This window comes from Rousettus aegyptiacus, unplaced genomic scaffold (assembly GCF_014176215.1).
Source record: "Rousettus aegyptiacus isolate mRouAeg1 unplaced genomic scaffold, mRouAeg1.p scaffold_m13_p_13, whole genome shotgun sequence".
NCBI classification, from domain to species: Eukaryota; Metazoa; Chordata; class Mammalia; order Chiroptera; family Pteropodidae; genus Rousettus; species Rousettus aegyptiacus.
In genome coordinates this window covers 71,396,201-71,412,831 of record NW_023416288.1, presented here as the reverse complement: position 1 = coordinate 71,412,831, position 16,631 = coordinate 71,396,201, and the positions used below count along the sequence as shown (strand labels likewise).

General features: G+C 35.9%; 1 protein-coding gene across 9 annotated transcripts in view; it reads left to right on the top strand.

Moving 5' to 3' along the window:
- Positions 1 to 16,631, top strand: part of ST7 (suppression of tumorigenicity 7) — a 243,900-nt gene that overhangs the window by 136,208 nt on the left and 91,061 nt on the right. For all 9 annotated transcript variants that reach the window (XR_004954069.1, XM_036231002.1, XM_036231003.1 and 6 more), the window contains exons 3-4: positions 6,461 to 6,620; positions 16,235 to 16,289. Coding sequence is in view for 8 of the 9 variants with exons in the window: in XM_036231002.1 (XP_036086895.1) it covers positions 6,461 to 6,620; positions 16,235 to 16,289 (215 nt within the window). In the remaining variant the exon portion in view is untranslated. The remainder of the gene's footprint in view (positions 1 to 6,460; positions 6,621 to 16,234; positions 16,290 to 16,631) is intronic.

The following is a 16,631-nucleotide window of genomic DNA, read 5'->3' as shown; positions in this document are numbered from 1 at the left end:
TGAGCTTCTTATAGCACCTCCCTCTTATTCTTCCCTTTTGGTTCCTGTGCCTGTGTAACCATCCAGGCTCCTTTCCTGCCTCTCTGACAACTTGGCACAAGCCTTTTCATCTCAGTCCGCTCCAGCCACAGGAGCTGCACCTGTAGTCATAGCCCAAACCTATCAATTTCATCTTTTTTTTTTTTTTGGCTTTAGCAAGGACATATCTAGTCTACTTGAAGTAGTCTCTGTGGGCAGAATTTGTTTCAATGCAGAAAATTTCTGGGTTTTGTTTTTTTGCTTTTATAACTTGCAAGGTAAATGTGTGGAGAAAATGCTCCACTTAACTTTTTCAAAATGTTGGTAGAATAGAAAATACGCTGTATGTTGTGTTGACATTCATACATAAACCCTGGTATCATCGGTTAACATAGTATGTAGACATGCTCCTACACCTACATTTTACACACATATATTAAATAGGTATAAAAAAGGGATCCAGAGCATAATTTTAAAAAGTGAGAAGCAAGAACAAAGTAGAGAGAAAATTAGAATAGTAAATAAAATAATTAGTTCATGGATTAGATGTAAAAGAATTATGTTTTAGAGAAAATGGTAGAAGAAATGATGACAAGGTAGGATAAGTAGTAACAAAAGGTCCATTTATTGAGTTTCCCACTCCATGCCAGATACTGTTTTAAGCATTTTGCATGTTATTTCATTTAATTCTCATTGAAATTCTAAGTGGTAGATATAGTCAGTGACTTTGTGCTGCTGAGTATAAACGGAAACAAAAAATTTAAATAATTTGGCAAAGATAATATAGCAAACAAGTGGTGAGATTTGATTCCAGATCTCTCTGACCATGCCCTTCATCCCCTCCTGTTCAAAAGCGAGGACGTAGGACTGTAGATTTTTATGGCTCCTTTCAGCTTTTTTTGATTCACCTAAAGGACTTAATCTGTGTACGAGGTGGCACTTTAATTGATAGGCATACAGAGCACCCAAATTACAGTGATTCTGGACCTAAAAGTGAAAAATATACTCAGGGAAACTTGGAAGGGTGCCTGGGGTATGGAAAGTAGCAGGAAACTAAAAGGTAATGGATCTTATTATAACCCATAGCAACGTGGCCTTGGTTTATTCCATTTAAGCTCCAAAGATCCTCTCTTGTCAAAAGCTGTTTACCACCAGATATATTTCTGAAGACTTAGAGCAGGTGCCAATTTGGCAGTTTTTCCATAGGAGTAAAAAGTTTCACATTTCCTCTTTAATCTCCACTGTCACTGTATCTATGCTCTTGTGATGTCATCATCTACTTTAATCCTTGGGAAGCATTCAGTCAATTTCAAACTGTCTTTGTCTTTGTCTTTCCCATGGATTTAATGGAATTGGTGTAGAATTACTAAGGTGCTGCCATATGGGAATCTTGAAGTATTTCCGAGTGTCATATAGGGTATAATGAAGTCCCTGATTCATGAAGAGAAATATTCTATATATGAACATGCAATTCAGAAGAGAAGGTCTTATTGGCTAGGAAGAATTAAGGCATCTTCAGGAGAGATTCAGCTTTTAGGTCTGCAAGAAATATGGAAGGGCCTTGTCTATTATCCTTTTGTCAGATTTTTTTGTTCCTTCTCTGTGGGAGAAGATGAGACAAGTTCGCACCTTAAGCCAGCTGTACACCTGGATCTCCAGTCCCAACATGCCAGACCCAGTGTTCCTTTAGTCATCCTCTTTGCTTCTGTCACTTAGTAATGGAGGAGGTCGCAAGGCATTGGTAACCGAGGCCTTGAAAAATATGATCTGGGTCCTGAATATAGCTTATGGCCCCTCTGTGTATAGATCCACGCCACTTCCTCCACCCTCACAGTCCCAATTCCATCCCTACTCCTCTTGTGCTCAGAAGATAAACCTTACCTGCATCTCCAACGAGATCAGTGTCACCCAGTTTTTATCCTTTTGTTGCCTTCTTACATGTGAAACAGCTCATATTGCACCCCATTTTCTGAAATAGAATATATTTCTCTGTTCATTCAATCCTTCCCCTTTCTCCTGTCTCAGAGCAAGAAATGGTAGGTTCCATTTCCAAGGCAAGGTGGGTGTACTTTCTGGACCCTGGCTTTTGCCTCTTGGTTACTTATACTCTTTTGTATCTTCAGTTTCTGTCTTTCCACTAGATTCTTTCCGCTTCCACAAATACGTGCAAGCCTCTCTTTTTTATAACAAACAATGAACACAAACCCAGTCCTGCTATTTATTTAGATTATATCCCATTAACTCACCAGGTCAGTTCTTAACATCTATCCATTCAACCTTGAACCATTCATCCATCCAGTCTTCTAACTATTAGGTAGCTAGTCAGACTGAGTGACAGAGGAAACAAAGGAATAGGCCCAGCCTAGAGACTGCCCAAAGAACACCCTATTGGTAGTTATAGAATCCCTCCCGCATCCCCAGAGACAAAGGGCAGGAGGGTCATTAGCTGGCCTAATCCAGCCACAGATGCCAGCACAGAAGGTACTACCCTAATTTGCCCACAATTTAGTGCTCATTATACTGTCATTATATTACTGTGTTTATGTCTGGAAGTTCATGAATCTAATTATAACAGATTGAATTCTGGGTGAGCACATGAGCACTAGTCAAAGAGTTATACAGCAGCCAAGTGTCAATTACCTAAGAACACCTTTGGAACAACCCATCACGACCCAAATATAATGCAGAAATTCCCTTGGGCCTTTTTGTGTTGGTTATTGTGGTGGTGGTTGTTACAGCGCTTGGTTACAGCTCTTCGCTGAAATCATTTGCCTCCTTGGGGCATGCTGTGTCTAAGATATACGTTTAACAAACCTTTTCTAAATCTCACTGGCCTGTGATTCTTCACTGCATCAATAAGAACTGAGGAAAAATGCTAACTATACTTTATGCCATTCCCCCCCACTCCCACCCCCACAATGCCAAAGTTCAGATCACCCCAGCGGTAACATCCATCCTTCCATCCATCTAACCATCCAGCCAGCCAGCCAACATTAACCTATTGCTTACTGTGACCTTATTTTGCACACCAGATAACAGAGCCCCAGAGAATCAAGAGAACTAACCAAAGTTATACAACTCAACTACCATGAAGTGTATTAGGGTTTTTATCTTTCAGCTAGATAATAGGGTCACTATTGGCTTCCCAGTTGATCCCAATTAGTTTTCATCTTACTTGATCTGTATAATCCTTGGGGTAGAGCATGAGTAGGAAAAAAAGTACTAGATAGTTTTTAACACTATGAAATGCATAAATTTATATTTGAATTTTATGGTTATTTGTCAAATTAAACAGTTTTATTCTACTGCGGCAAGCCCATTAAGCTACGAGCTTGTCCAAAGACTAGTTTTAAAATCTAAATTTGCTTATGAGAGCTTTGTGGTTTACATTTTAGGTTATGCACCAGGTAGAAGAATTCAAAGTGACACCAAATATGTGCATGTTAGAGAACACCATCTGCCCATTTGGATCAGTGCAGCGTTTTAAAATATTGTGAGGTGCCCGCCCAAAGCCTGTCATGTTGCAAGATAAGAAGCAGATTATCATACTAAGACCCCAAATTAGAAGACTTGGTTTGAAGTTGAAAAAGGCTTCAAGTTCCTTCCTTCTTCCTTTCACTAGCTGTTCAGTCAGTAAGTTTTGGAGCCTCTACTCTAGGGTGTCCAGGACACTAGTATAAAAGAGACAGTGTAGGATAAGAAGCCCTCTACTGCTGTGATAAGGCAGGCCTGAGAAGCACTGCTTTTCTCCCCCAAACAGCTGCAAAAATAACCCAGTCTTAATGAGGTCCATTATTCCTACATTAGAGTACTGGGTGGAAGGTCTGTCTCCTATTATAATGTAAATATCCTGTTAATATGAGTCATTTACACCTTAGGATGAATAGTCTGGTTGATAGACTACTTCTGGATTGGTTTTGACAGCTAAGAAAGCTCTGAGGGACAGTAGAGTGGGAGGACACTTGGAAGTGAAGTGTTGAAAAGAGAAAAATGATAGATCGCTACATCTGCCTGTGTTTAAATAACCAAGAGAGTTATAAGAGGATATCTTGTTTTAGGGCCGTGGTAAGATTAGTGCCACAGAGCTGGAGCAACTACCTAATTAGCCATGTGATTTTGGTCAGATCACTGAACCTTGATGTATAACCCTCATTCCTTATCTCTAAATGGAGACTATACGTGGTCCTTTAAATTCCCGTAATTTTACTGCTGACATTCTGCGATTCTGTTGGAGGAACTAAGAAATCTGAAGCATCCCAAAATGTTTTTTGTTTGTTTATTTGTTTTCGTGAAGTGTATAGGCCATGCCAGGAACGGCACGTGAGAGGCATTGTGGGTCTGTGACATGGACTGGCAGTGGCAGAGGCCATGTCTGTGCTCTGTAACCCCGGAGCACAGTTCACGCCTGGTGTGATTAATGCTGTGTGACTGAGTGAATGGACTAAGGCCAGGCAGGCTCCCACACAGCATAATATAGGAAGCAGAGGGAAGACTTGGGGTAAAGAAAGCTCTCTCCCCCAGGTTGACAGAGCCCCTGTCATTTCTCTGACTGAAGTTCTGAATCCTTTGGAACCCTCCTCTTCTAATCTCTTTAGGGCTTTGTTGGGTGCTCAGGACTGAACAGTGAGAAATACCCTTTTTCACAATGATTTCCAGGGCTTTCAGCCAACAGCTTAGTAACAAGACAAGATACCGTACAGCCTGAATTGTAGACTGGCAAAAAGAGGGGTGCATCAGAGGGGTGTATGAGGTATGCTGTCCACGGGAGGCATGTGTATCATCCATGTAATAAATATAGCTTTGCTGTCACTTTTGAGAACCATCTATGCAGTGGGCACTGAATTAAGTCTTTTACGTGAGGTTTGAAACTAGGTGTTTTACCTGGCTGTGACTATTGAGGGCCCTTAATAATAAATATATTTTTAATAATAAATATAACTTATGATAAATAATAAATATGATTTTCACTTTATTGAAGAAACTGATGTTCAAATAGATTAAATAACTCTCCTGAGGTTACAGACTCCCTTCTGGATCCATGGTTCATAAATTTACCATCCTTAAACGTTCTTCAAGCAAAATATTATTCATAGCATTCGTAATGTCCGTTTCTTTTTAGTTTTCATATTGTATTTTCTCATTAGCCCATTGAAATTACTTGAACTGTTATCACGCAAAATTTCATGTAGTCAGAAGAGGTAACTTTTTGGAATTAAAATCAGTTGTCCTATTATAGGATTGGAAACATTTGGTTTGGTGTATAGTTCCTTTTGCTCATTCATAGATATTCTTTCTGCCTTTTTTTAAAAAAAATTTTTGGTAGAGCAGAAGAGAGAAAACATCAATTTTTAAATAATAGCCCCAAAGCCCATTCCAGAGTAGATATCAAAATCTTGTTTTTATGAAATAAGGGTAAAGGTAATTAATTCCATGTTAATTTTACATTCTGTATTATATTATAAAAATATAGTGTAGTTATCCTCTGAGACTATGGGATATAGTTAATTCTTAAATTTCTTCTGTGACTGCTTAAGGAGCAAATTCCAAATAGGATAGGAAAGAGGGGAAAGGGTGTGGGGGAGCACAACTTGCAACAGTGGTGGGAAAGCATCCACTAGAGGTTGCAGGGGGGCCAGGTGAGAAGGGTTGGGAGAGGTTGCTTGCTTTGCCCAGTGCTTAGGGAGTCCCAAGTTCAGTCTAGTCATGTGAGAATCATTTCTTCTTTCCTTTTATTAAGGAAAGTAATTTCATTTCTCCTTTGCAATCCCCAATACATAGCAGTCGTTAAGCTTGTGAACTAAGAAACATTAGTGGTGGAAAACAGACACCTGTGTTTATAAAGAACTTCTTAGCTGGTAGAACATTGCCGAGTCTCTCAGTAGTTGGGTTCCATCATATATGAAATAGGATACTTTTCAACTCTTTTTGTAAGACCAGCATTTCTCTAAGGAGATACTTTTTTTTTTTTAATGGAATTTTGTCTGTCTTAAAAATTTTATGCAGATATGGCTTTATCAGAATGTAAAGTTCCAAAAATTAAAATATTTCATAAGTCATACTTCCAAAACTGGCTTATTTGTATACATTTCTAGAGGTCTCTTTCAGCTGTGATGATTTTGTTAGTAGACTATTATGTAAATTTGGAGGAAAATAATATTGAGCAACTCTTGACAGTTTTTTTTTCCCATGATTGTAGTTATAGATTTTTTTTTGAAAACCAATATTAAGTAGAGAAAATATTAAGAATTTAAAATGTAACCTGGTGTTTTAATTTATTAAACTCTTTAATTTTTAGAATAAATTAAACATTTTCGTGGAATAAAAATTGCTTAAGTATTTAAGGTAGATATAATTTGTAAATGTAACATATTTTATAGGCATGTGTACACAATCATAAACAGCAACAAGGACCATAATCACACTTATTGTTTTTCTGTTTTAGATATTTGAATGGTGGTATTTTCGCAAGTATGGGACATCATTCATTGAGCAAGTCTCAGTAAGCCACTTGCGCCCCCTTCTGGGAGGGGCTGACAACAACTCCTCCAACAATTCTAACTCCAGTAATGGGGACTCAGATGCCAATAGGCAAAGCGTCTCAGGTATGGAGTGTCCTTCCATTTTTGCAACATTATTTGCTTACCTTTACTGAATTATAATGACCATATGACAGTAAGAGTGTTGTTATTTAAATATTAGACTCAGAGAAAATTTCAGTTCATTTTCCCAAGAACTTGACACTTTCTACCAGAGAAGTAGAGTGTCAGCCTCCTGGAAAAATGAAATGTTTATCTTGTTTAATTTTCTTTTTCACTTAATTTAGCTAATGATCATTTAGGTCGCTGTTTCCACCTTGAGTCTCCAGCCTCCTTGTCCCAGGTTTCTCAGACATTGTTGAATGTATTCATTCTCTTCCATGCTAATTACAGAATCTATGTCTGACTAGAGCAGATCGCATGGCTCCTCTGCTTAAAAGGCTTCATTGGTTCTTGAGCCACTGAAGATAAATCCCAGGCTCCTTAGCACAGTGTAAGCTGCTTCTTACTTATTTTGCCAACCTTGGCTTCTGTCACAATCCAGTCCCTTTCCTTTTCATTTCTTGAATATGCCATATTTTCTCAAGACCCTCTGCCTAGAAGTCTGCCTCCCTCTTTCCTGTATTGGCTCATCTTTCACAACCCAACTCAAATGTTACTTCCTGGGAAGTAACCTTCTTTCCTGAGTTGTATGTTTCTCCACTTCCATTGACTCTCACTATGTTGTCTTTAGCAACATTTATCAACTTGCGCTGTAATTTTTAAACTTACTGCTCATTACAGTAGCATTTTTACAGTAGCATTTGCAGTGTCTGCTACATCATTGAAACTCAGTGAATGAATGAATGAGCACATGCAAAGCCAGTGCTTTCTCCACCTATAAAAGAAGAGGGAAGAATATAATTTTCTAGCTGAGTCTCTTCATCAACTCAGTAAACATTTCCTAAGTCCCTAATATGAACCTGGCCTTGTACAGGTTCTTAAGAATTTTATGATTTAAAAAAAAAGCCAAAGTCCTTGTCCCCATGGAACTCCCACTATCTACCGAAGGAGACAAAGTGATAAGTGTTCTGCCTGTTTGAGGAAAACACAGTGCTGTGGAGAACAGCAGAGGGGCTCCCAACCGAACTGGAGGAAGTCATTTGCCTCTTAAAGGAGAGAGCACCAATTCTGAGACTTAAAGGATGAAGAGAAATTAAAGAGCTAAGTTAGATGGCTTTTTCTTCTTCCCTAGAATAACTCAGTTCACATTTCATAACAGCCTGGCCAAGTGATAAGCATCAAGGAGCACTGTGTATATGTTTTATTCCTGATGTTGATTTAATGCTCTTTTAATACACCCTTTGCCAGTCGGCCGTGGGTGCCAATGGACACCTCTAGGTATTGTATCCTAAAGAGTACACCTGTGAGTAATGGCATCACCCAGGTTACAAAATCATCTGGGACTTTGTAAACTCATCTACTTTGTGCAAACAACAGAAAAAGAACTGAGCAAAGTGAACCATGACTTTAACCAACTACTCTCATGAGTGTGGCATGTTATGTTAATGAGGAATCTTAATCATTCAGTCATCATCACATAAGCAGTTGTGGATAATTGGCATCTGCTGTGAAGATCCCACAGATTAAAAGTGCTCTTGTCTGATTACTGTAGTCTTTGAATGACACAGAACATTGTAGAAAATTAACAGATTGAAAACAGAAGGCAGCCTCATTTGAGGCCATTCTTTATTGTGAATACATTTTTATTTTCATTAAAATTCTCTCACTCTCTCTTCAGTTTAAATCTCTTGACATCATTCCTTAACGCAGTGAAGAGCTCATGCTCTTTTAATTGTCACTGTTATTTTGCTGTCTTTCTTTGTGGATGCCTTGAGTAAACTTTATGCACTGAATACCCTTTATAAAAATATAGTCAACTATCATAATAATGGAAATTCTCAGTTCTATTTGTACTGAGTTTTTACCTGGCTAAGACTGAGCTTTTAAATATTATTAATTCAATTCCCCTAGTTTTTACCGAATGTCTGCTACTATGCAGCAGTATTTCTATTCATTTCTATTTATAATAGGTATAGCATTTATGATCTGATCTCATAGCAATGTTCAAATAGATACATTTAAACAAATGGAAATTATCCTAAGTATCTTTAGGGCTCAATCTGTCTACTTCTTCTTAACATTTGGGTTGCTAATATTTGGTGCAATCAGTCCAACAAACACCTATGCTAGTATGGAAATACCGGGTGCCATGAGGCTAATACCATTTTCCACTTCTTTTTTATTATGGTGGTTTTTATTTTTTAGTCATAAAAATATTATAAAAGTACTTTGTGTTTATCTCTACCCTTAAGCACTTTCTATTTCATAGTTTGTTTTTTTGCTGACTACAAAGATAAAACAAGGTCAAAGCTGAGGGTAATCAAAAAAATTTCTTAAAAAAGAGGAATTTGTTTAAAAATTCCTATTAACTTAATAATAAAATGACTGTCACCTTAAAGCAGAAGGGTGAATCTATTGATTTTCTTGGAGCATCATAAAGACAGTTCTTTGCTGAATCTTACACGAACTACAATATGGCTAATGAAGTCCCATGAACACTGGCAAAGGCACTTTAATGACATTGCTTGTTTGAGAAAATCATTGAAAAAGCTAAAAATAAACTGAAAGTACCAGTTATAAACATTGGTCTATATGAAAACTCATAGTGTAGCTCTTTCCTTAAAGAATCATATATTGCAATTAAAAGCTAAAAGACCCAGCCTACCTAAGAATAATATGGGGTTGGGGGAATGGAGAGTGAGAGGTTGTGATTGTCACAGGGCAGACTGTTCATATAGTTGTTTAACTTTTGCATCTGTGTGGATTGGCCTGAGGGCAGACCCTCTTAAAATTTGCAGTGATCCTTATCTGTGGGCCAGAGGAGAAACGTAGTTAATTACACACTTTCTTAACTATCTAAACTTAACTAAACTATCTAAACTTTTACTTACATTAACATTTATGAACATTTCACTTGTTTTGCTTTATTGGGGAACTAAACTGCTATGTTTCTCACAAATATACGGTTCCTGATAAATCCTGTTGATATATTTGCCATGTCACCATGTTTCTTGTTGTCATTTCTTAATTCAACTTAGCTTTTGAGTTGATGATGCACAGGGATGTAAAACGTGGCCAACTTCTCCCTGGCTTAAGGGAATAGATTCTCAGGCCCCAGTAACATTCTAAATTTGGGTTTATGGAAACATCTGTTTGATAATTTGCCCTGTTCTCAAATAAGATGCCATAAAGACAAGGTTTGCTGTGTTCAGTTTTTTCAAGATATTTGGAAAAGTGCAGGGTGTTCCATCATGTGAGATGTATCATTGCCAAAGTTAAGTTTAAATTCTCTGAGACATTTTAATAGCCTTTTGCATAGAACTGGATTTTTAGACAAACTCTGGTTATAGTCATTTTGCTTTCTGTTGCAACTAATCTCATTTTAATCTCATTTAATCTATATAAGATATATACATATATATTTTATATCATTTATAAAAAACTTTAAAAAAGAATTTCACCATGAATTCTAAGTTAATGTTCATTACATTGCTAGAGGCAGTTCAAGCCCTGATTAAATACAGAAAACAAGGTAAAGAAAAGCAATGGAGATGAAGAAATTCAGGGAGAGTGCAAAGATATATATCCAAAGACCTTCGTGGATCCTTGAATTCTCATAACACCAGAGGAAATGATTTTCTCTATAGAAAGCCATATAGTTCTAATAATAATAATTAACACTTAGTGCCTACTGTCAGCTTTATGTGCATTATCTCATTTAATCCTCATGGTAACTTCATGAAGCAGATACTGTTATATACCTATCTTATGGTTGAGGATGCTGAGGCACAGTAAAGTTATCTTCCCCAGGCCACATGGCTGCTAACCTGGGTGGTCTCACTTCAGAGTCCAAGGTCTTAAGCACTAACTGAAAAATTTAGTCCAGATCCTCTATCGGGTCTATAAACTCAAGACTGATGTAATTATTTAGCAGTTACAATAAATAATTTTATTAAAACCCTGTAGCACAGTATGTAACATTATTTCTCAAGTGACGCTAGCCAAACACTTTAGAAATAGCTCAGTGGCAGGGTTGCCGATGATGGAGAGCTCTGGCTCTGGGGTCAGGCAGATGTGGCCCTAGTCTTGTGTCTTTGGGCCATCCACGTTAACTTTCCTTAATATATTAATTTGTACACATGGAAATAATGATCTTATATACTTCATAGAATGGTCTGAGGATTAAATGAGGTTATGCAGGAATATCAGGTCAGAGGACAACCATTTGGCAGTGTCCTTCAGGTGAACTGACTTCTCTGTGCATGTGATGGGAAAGATGGCACTGCCACATGGAGGTATGGCTAAGGGGTCAGCAAGGTTTATTCACTAGCTCAGTGACTCACTTTATACTCGGGCCTTTCAGCGCCTGCATTTCAAATACATCCCTCAGCAAAAATGCGAACTGCCACATGTCAAGGACCCGTGGAATTGCTCTCTAATAGTCTCAATCAGGGCAAACCCAATTTGTACTTGGCAAATCCAAGTATGTGTTGAAAATGATTCTCTGAGCTAATGTTTATTCCATCTTTTAAAATCTTTTGCCACTAAAATTTATGTTCCAGTATAGATTAGATTTCCAGTTGAATGGTGAAAATTCCTGAAACAGTTTGAGTCCCTGGTGAGCATTTACTTAACAAACTTATTTCACAGTTCCTACATTGCTTGGTAGAGTTGATTGATTTAGGTCAGAAATGACCAATGAAAAATGTATGAGAGATACAATTAAAGATTTAACTATCTTGGCAGTATTCTTGAAGAAAGTAATACAGTATCTTGCATAAAGCAAATCACCAATAATGGTTTTAAAACTCTTAATTATTTACCCCTTTTCTCATTCTATAAAAGGAATTGAGAGAGTAACATTTGTTGAGTTAGAGCTATCTACATGTTACTTTGTTTCTTTCAATAATATTTTTTACAATAGTTATTTCAAAAAGTTATTTTTAATAACAAAGCTTAATTATTTAAGAAAGTGAATATTTTGTTACTCTTAATGAATGCTTAAAATTAATCTATATGATGTTCATTTCTGAGATATAAAAGATAATAAAGATATAGAATCGCATGTCAGAAACTGACTGGTTTGGGTTTAATCTTGATTGTTCTAATACATATGATGAAACTTTAGTTGGGGCCCTTTTCTGTTGTACTTTGGAACTAAAATGTTTGAAAGTGCTGTTAAAAAATACCTAACATTTCTCCAGAGGAATTTTCAAAACTATTTCTTTCATGGAAAATTTAATTGATGAAAGCACAAGATTTTTAAAACAAGATGTTGCAGGGTAACGTGTCTGTTGTATGTAGTACATAATTGTTGGGCAGTCTGGATACCAAGACTTAATCTCATTTAATATGAACCTTGAGTAAATTATGTAGCTTTTCTATGCTTTACTCTTTATTTCTGTAAAAAGGGCTTACTATATGCCCCTCACTAACTTATGTAAGGGATATAGATGACTTGAGCTTTTAAGCCCCTTTGTGGGAAGAAGGCTCAATGAAAATCAAGCTTATAACTACAATGAAAGTTGTTAGTGCTATTGTTTGTAATAATAATATTACCATCATCGTCAGATTTTAGATTCTGGGGAGAGGTGGTAACTTTTTAGTATCAGAAATTCTCCTAGGCTACGAATTAGTAATTTATATATTTGAGGGCCCCGGGAGTGGGAATTCTATATATTTTTTTTAATTTTAGGGGGAAAAAAAGTTTTCAGAGTTAAATAAGTTAGATGTAGAATAATATTTTCTTTCATGTGATTAAAAACTATGTGACACTGGTGACTTTGTTATTTTCCTGAGAATTAAGTTCTCTTTTTAGCTTGAGGACTGTGACAAAGGGAAAGTCTGCGATTCTCTCAGAATATTTATTCCTTTTATAGAGCTTCTTCAGTTGGATGCCAGATAATAATAGCTCAATGTCCTTTTCACTTTTCTGCCATGACTATCGACTCCTCTAGGTCAGTTGTAACCTATATCTCTTTTTGTAACCCAGGGCCTAGTGCAGGGACTAATACATTATAGCTCTAACATGTTTAAACCACACAGTCTTATGAGTGATGGGTGGGCATTCTAGAGAAGTAACCGAGTATGAAAAGGCATGAAATAAGGATCACTGAGATGGAAAATTTTAGTAGGAATGGTGAGAGGGATTACTGAAGAAAAGATTGGAGCCTGATTTTACAAGTCCTTGGTGTCAATAAGTTTTTTTTTTAATTTTTTTTCTATTACATAGAAACTAATAATCATCCAATTATGACAAAGGTGGAAATCTGTTCTGAAATCATTGGGAACTAAACAAGTGCTATTCCATTATTATACTGCTCTTTCTCTTGAATTGTATTCTTGCCTGCATGCCGAAGTATGAACATTTCTGTCAGCATTTGGGGGCAGAGACTCAAACCATAGAAATTTGTTTATTGTATCAGGCGTATTTTTAACTGAAACTATTAATGACGTTAGCAAGCCCTTGATGGAGTCCCAGTCAACTTTGAGCACTTCTAAAGAGCACTGAAATTGTTGTTATTAATGGAGAATGGAAAATTCCTTTTGAAATAAGAATTTAGTCCTCAAGGCACAAATAAGGTAAGAAACTGGAAGTCATGTGGAAAAACTTGTACCCTCTGGAGACCTGAGTTTAATTTCTTGACTTAAATCTTCACATTCTAATATGTTTGGCATTTATAACCTTTGTCCATATCATGAAACCATCAGTCTGATATTTATGGTGTATGTTCTCTAGACTGATTCCAGACTAAAAGATTTTGTAATAAAGATAAGCTTATGAAACAGAGCGGCAAAAAAGAAATTCATGTACGTATGACCTAATTTGAAGTGAAACTTCGACATGTGTTCATATTTGACTTCTACATTGGTTATTTCTTAAAGGAAAATTATATCTGCCTTGTACCCTCAATTTGAAGGAAATAGCTAATGAAGACATTTCTTACGTATTTTTTCATCACATGCTTTTTCTCACTCAGAACGTTTCGCATCTGTTACAATTACTTAGATTCTCATTTCTAAGTTTCAGATATAGTTGAAGAAACTAAGTACTGACCACATGTATGACATTAATGTTAATAATGATGTTTTTCATTTGTTGTTTGATTTTTTTTACTGCTATTTCAGTTTAATATTATTTACTTATTTTTTTTATGAAAGGTAAAAAGACTGTGCCAATCTCCCTTTCCAAAGTTCATGGTTTTGGTTAATTATATTACTATGCCTTTTTTTAAAATTTATTTTTTAATTACAGTTGACATACAATACGTGATTAGACATTTATATACATTAGGAAGTGATCCCCCTGATAAATCTAGTACCCATCTGACACGATACATAGTTATTACAAAATTATTGACTATATTCCCTATTCTATACTTTACATCCCTATGACTATTTTTATAATTGGCAATTTGTACTTCTTAATCCTTTTTTTTCCAAAAAAGTTCAATTCTCATAAAAACAAAATTTCAAAATGTTTGTAGCACCCCCTGCTGGCTATATTGTGACACTTGAAATAAAGAGCATCTTCAATGCTGCTGAATAATACTTTAGGTTATACACACCATTTCTCTTTGTTTTTGTTTTTGGAAATAATTTCATTTGAATCCAATATGTAAAATTGGATTGAAAATTTAATTGGATGAAATTTGCTTTGTAATTTGTGTGTTGATATTTGAATGATGCTTATCCTTCCAGGCAATACAATATTATATTTGTTGGAGACAAATTATTTGCCATAACCTTTTTACTAATATTTCACATGAAATTCAGTGTGGGAGAGGCATCTCCCCAAATGTCCCTGTTTTATTAAAAATTATGCCATCGTGAGCTTCCTTTGTACATAAATCTGTGTGCATGTTTATTGTGAGCGAAGTACAAAGCTTGCAAAATTCATTAAGCTTTAGGATGAGCACTTGAATCTTGAACAACATCCTCTGAGGAGGGATTGGGAGTGGTAAGGACCTAAGAGTTATAGTAGCCATAAGAACAGCAATTATGGTTGTTATGAATTCAACTGTGATTCAAGCCATGATCTGGAGTGCATTAGGGACACCTGAGGGGCTTTATTTCTGGACGAAATGTAATCATTTAGGGAATGCATAATTTTCTTGTTAGTTCACATGAAATGACAGCCACTGAATTTCACTTTCTCAAGAATAAAATTAAAAGACGCTGAATTCCGAGCAAAGGTCATTTCCTAAATGACAAGTTAAGCTAAATGACAGAAAACTTAGAGCCATTGTTTATAAACATTGAGCAGATTTTAAGTGGGATCCTGACCTAATTTAAAGATAAATTTATCTTTTTTAAATAAAAACGTTTTCCTGTTATGTGTACACTCTTATTCACTATTTTAACAAATATTTATTGAAACTACACAGTGTTTCCATAGTGTTTTATGTTCTTTTTTTTTCACACTGTATTTTAACTGATGGCTTACTTGTTTGTTTCCCACACCGGATGTGGAGTACTCATTGGACAAATGACTGAATGGCTGGGTGACTGGATGGCTGGGCGACTGGGTGGGTGGAAGGATGGATATTGAATATATAACAGGACTGAAAGTAGAATCTTAATGAATCACCCATGGCCTATTATGTTCTTTTGATTTCTACAATAATTGTTCACTTTTGTGTGTATATGTCTCTGGGTGTGTTTTTTGGCTGACTACACACACATTGATGCTTTAAGTACTGTTAACTGATTTTATTTTCTAATAAAATATTATTCATCTGAAGAAATGTAGTGGTCTGAATCAGTAGAAAGTCTTAATCATAGGCTGTTTGAAAAGAATTATAGCTTATTAGTCACACACTACATAACACTCTTTTAAAAGCTAATTGACCTTTCTAAGGTAAAGTCCTGTGGCTCTAAATTTTTATGGTCCTTGTATAACAAAGATGTATAATCTATTAGTACCTGCTAACATCATGATATTAGTATGATGAGTAATACACGTATCTGCGTAAATAAACAGTTTTAAATGCTTTAAAACCAATTATTTTCATAGCATTTCTCCTTACAATAATGGCAACTTTATAAATTTTCTTATCACTCTTATGGCAATGTAAAAGCATTTTGGTGAATTATTAAAAAATCAATATTGACATAGACCCTAATTAAGAATCTAAAGCTCATTGCATATTATACTATAGAGCTTAAGTTTAGCTTGTCATATATGAAATTATTGGAAGATATATTTTAGAGTAACAGAAAGTAAATTTACTTCTACCCATACCATCTGCCTACAATTTTAGAAATAAATTCATAGAATCTGTTTAGTCCTCTTGAAATGACTGTAGAAGTTATGAATTAGCAGATTTTGGCATGTACCTTGATTTAATAAATGAGGAAACCTGGGCCCAGAGAGATTAAGGGAAACTTTCCTAAGCCCTGTTGCCTGAGCTACATTTCCTGATTAACCACCCGGAGTTTTTCTACATTGCTTCCCGTGTGGAGGATAGAGAATAAAATTATCTTATCAAATAGCCAGGAAGGGTGTTTTGTTGAATTAATTAGCTTGTAGTGTCTCTGAACTATGTGTAACATTTTTATGTTTCTCTTTGTTTCAGAATGCAAAGTATGGCGAAATCCACTAAATTTATTTCGGGGTGCTGAATATAATCGGTAAGCATTTTGACAGCTTGGGAAAAAAATGGGTCTAGTTCAAAGAGCAAAGACAGCAGCAAATGTTTTTGCTGGTTCATGTAGGGGTCATTGTAAGAGGCTGTTTAGGGCTTCCATTTTTTGATACTATCCTCAAATGTTTTGCTTTTTCCACTTTATAAATATTTTAGCATTGAATTGGGATAATGTACAAACATGTGTAGTTTTTAGAAATTTTCTATTAACAGTTATTCTTTTCATTATAAAATCAAAATATTTCAAAGCTTACCTGGAACATGGTTATAAAGATGCCACAGAAGTTTAGTTTTGCAGAGTAATTGGGCAAATCAGAATTGTCATAGC